The 2,500-nt window shown below is 44.6% G+C and overlaps 1 protein-coding gene across 1 annotated transcript in view; it reads right to left on the bottom strand.

Annotated features, from left to right (window-relative positions):
- Positions 1–566: 566 nt before the first annotated feature.
- LOC110720186 overlaps positions 567–2,500 on the bottom strand; it is a 3,354-nt gene continuing 1,420 nt past the window's right edge. The window contains 3 exon segments of the mRNA XM_021899196.1: positions 567–842; positions 844–921; positions 924–1,117. Coding sequence (XP_021754888.1) covers positions 567–842; positions 844–921; positions 924–1,117 — 548 coding nt within the window.

Below are 2,500 nucleotides of genomic sequence, written 5' to 3'. Positions count from 1 at the left end.
AATCCATAGCCTAACAAAATGCAGCAGCGAGGGACAACCCGCCCATACAGCCAGCGGGGAGGATGGCACTACTGGCAAAGACCGTCTAGCAAAAACGCCGCAGGCGCGAAGCGCGGTAGGCCCGCGCCGAGGGAGCATAGCATAGGGGGAACCCGGACGGTGGAAGAACCGGGAGAGGCCAGGTCATTTGACGGAAATTGAAGGCTTTCCCCTATTAGAGAAGGCCCTATGGGGTAAAGGAAAGTGCATGAATTCTTGGAAAAAAAGGAAGCGAGTCTATATAATTATAATGTAAAAAAGAAAATTCCATGAATAGATAGAGTCAACGGTACAACAGACAGCGCTGCCTACACGCGAATTTGCTTCCGAGGTCGAGCAGTCTCAATTAATTTGACTACAGGTCCGTAGGATCGCTGGGCTAGGCCACCTCGAATGGCGTGAGCCGCATGCGGGGAGACCCGCACGTACGGTTTTTAGGGGGATCTGGTCGAAAGACCGGCCGGCGCCCACCCGACTAGAGGGACTGAGAAATTAATAGAGTACAAAACTTATCTTCAAGCTTTTCCTTATTTTGATCATTTAGAGGGCGATCGAGGAGTCATTGAATGAATTCCTCCGTTTCTTTCGGAGATGCTGACCCGCAGCGAAGCAAAGATGACTAAGTGACATATAGAATATGGCAACGACAACAGCATGTCGTAGAAGGAGATAAGAGGTGGAGCCAACGACCCACTAAGACTAACATATCTACAACTACATCCCCGAGCGGCCGTCAAACGAGGGCGTGAATGCGAGATGCCAGCGGAATAATTGGCCGGACAGAGGCTAGGGCTACTTTCTTCCCCACCGTGTCTTTCCTTGTGTGTCGGAGATTTAAAGCGAGTACACTAGAAAAGAACGGGAACTGACTCTATCTATTCTATGGCGAAGCATCCAAAGCATAACTGCACACTCACACGATCTTTGCCGAGAGATAAGAGCATTCGCTGAAACCGATGAACTACACTTGCTTTTGGATAGATGTGTGGGGCAGAGGGCTCGTGGTACCTCCTGCTCACCCTTCCTCCTCCGCTTTGAGAACCGTGTGAATGGAGAGTGGGCAGAAGGGAAGGAGGTCCTCATATGGAGTCGCACACTTACTTGAGCAGTGCGAGAGACTGGGAAATGGGTTGAGTAAACTCCCTTGGGGCCAGAAAAAATACCAGACAAGCTTTACTTAGATAGTTTTTAAAATTTATTTTTTCTTAGTGATTGGAAAGTGGGTCCCTATTGACTAGACGTCAACCTCCCTCGATCAAAGGGAGACCTGTTTTCAATACTAGTTGTTAGGTTATGCTGTCATTTTTACAATATCATTGAATAGCATGACCTGGGGCTAAAGTAACTCAAGTAGGAGAGCCGTGTTATGGGTGACCTTATTGCACGGTTCAGAGAGCACTTGTGTATGTGATGCAAGTGAACGTTTACGAAAAAGTTGTATCTAGGGGTGAGTTCTTCGTTCCGTCGTCGACCCTATCTATGTTTCTATGATGGCCCAAGAACACGCTCATTCTTCAGCCGTAGAGATACTTTTGAATTGCGAGGTACCATTACGAGCTCAATATATACGAGTGTTATTCCGTGAAATAACTCGAATTTCAAATCATTCACTTGCTTTAACTACTCATGCTATGGATGTGGGAGCATTAACTCCGTTCCTTTGGGCTTTTGAGCGAGCTTCCTGTTGCTATTTTTTCTATCTTGCCCTATCGTTTATATGCTCTTATATTTCCCATATAGTGAAAGCAGAACCAGCGCTTAAGAAAGAGTTTGAAAAGTTGGCACGCCTTTAACTCTGCTACGAAACTCTGCCATACTGGTAAACCTTATCCTTATGCTTGTTCCACTCATTAGCTTCGGTAATAGGAGTTTGATCGAGGTCGGATTTAGGAATAGCAACGGGAGATAGCTGGTTTTGTTTCATTAGTTTGATAAAATCTGTATTTAACGACACTAACTTACACTAAGAAGATAGTTGTTCTTTACTTTCTTTATACTAAACACGTACGTGTCCCTTTCAAGGGATCCCTTACTCCAGTCAAGCATATCGTTAAATAGGGTTTGCTAGGGTCGATCAAGGATCTCCTTTATCCGGTTCAATGAAAATAAGAAGGTTTAACCCTAAGGTAAGAAACGATCAGTATCGAATACCTTAAACCTGCTGAACAACGTCTTTCTCTCCGAACAATTAAAGGATATTGCTCTCCTAGAGAGCGTTTAAACCAATGTTAAAGAGCTATCACATATCAGAATACCCGATACTGTTAAACGGCAGATATTCCCTCGAATAATTCAAAGGCATTGATCTTCCTCGTTCCTTATTGTTTGAGATCTTATCATTCGAATGAATTGCAACTCTCTGCCATACTGCTAGCCCTTATTCTTTTTGATCTTTAGACTCCCACGAATAAGGGACTCTTTTTTTAGTTCGAATTGGTTTATATGACGACTTCTGAATGTG

Source organism: Chenopodium quinoa, unplaced genomic scaffold (genome assembly GCF_001683475.1).
Source record: "Chenopodium quinoa cultivar QQ74 unplaced genomic scaffold, ASM168347v1, whole genome shotgun sequence".
Lineage (NCBI taxonomy): Eukaryota > Viridiplantae > Streptophyta > Magnoliopsida > Caryophyllales > Amaranthaceae > Chenopodium > Chenopodium quinoa.
Note: the sequence above shows the minus strand (reverse complement) of the source record. Positions and strands in the feature narration are given on the sequence as shown.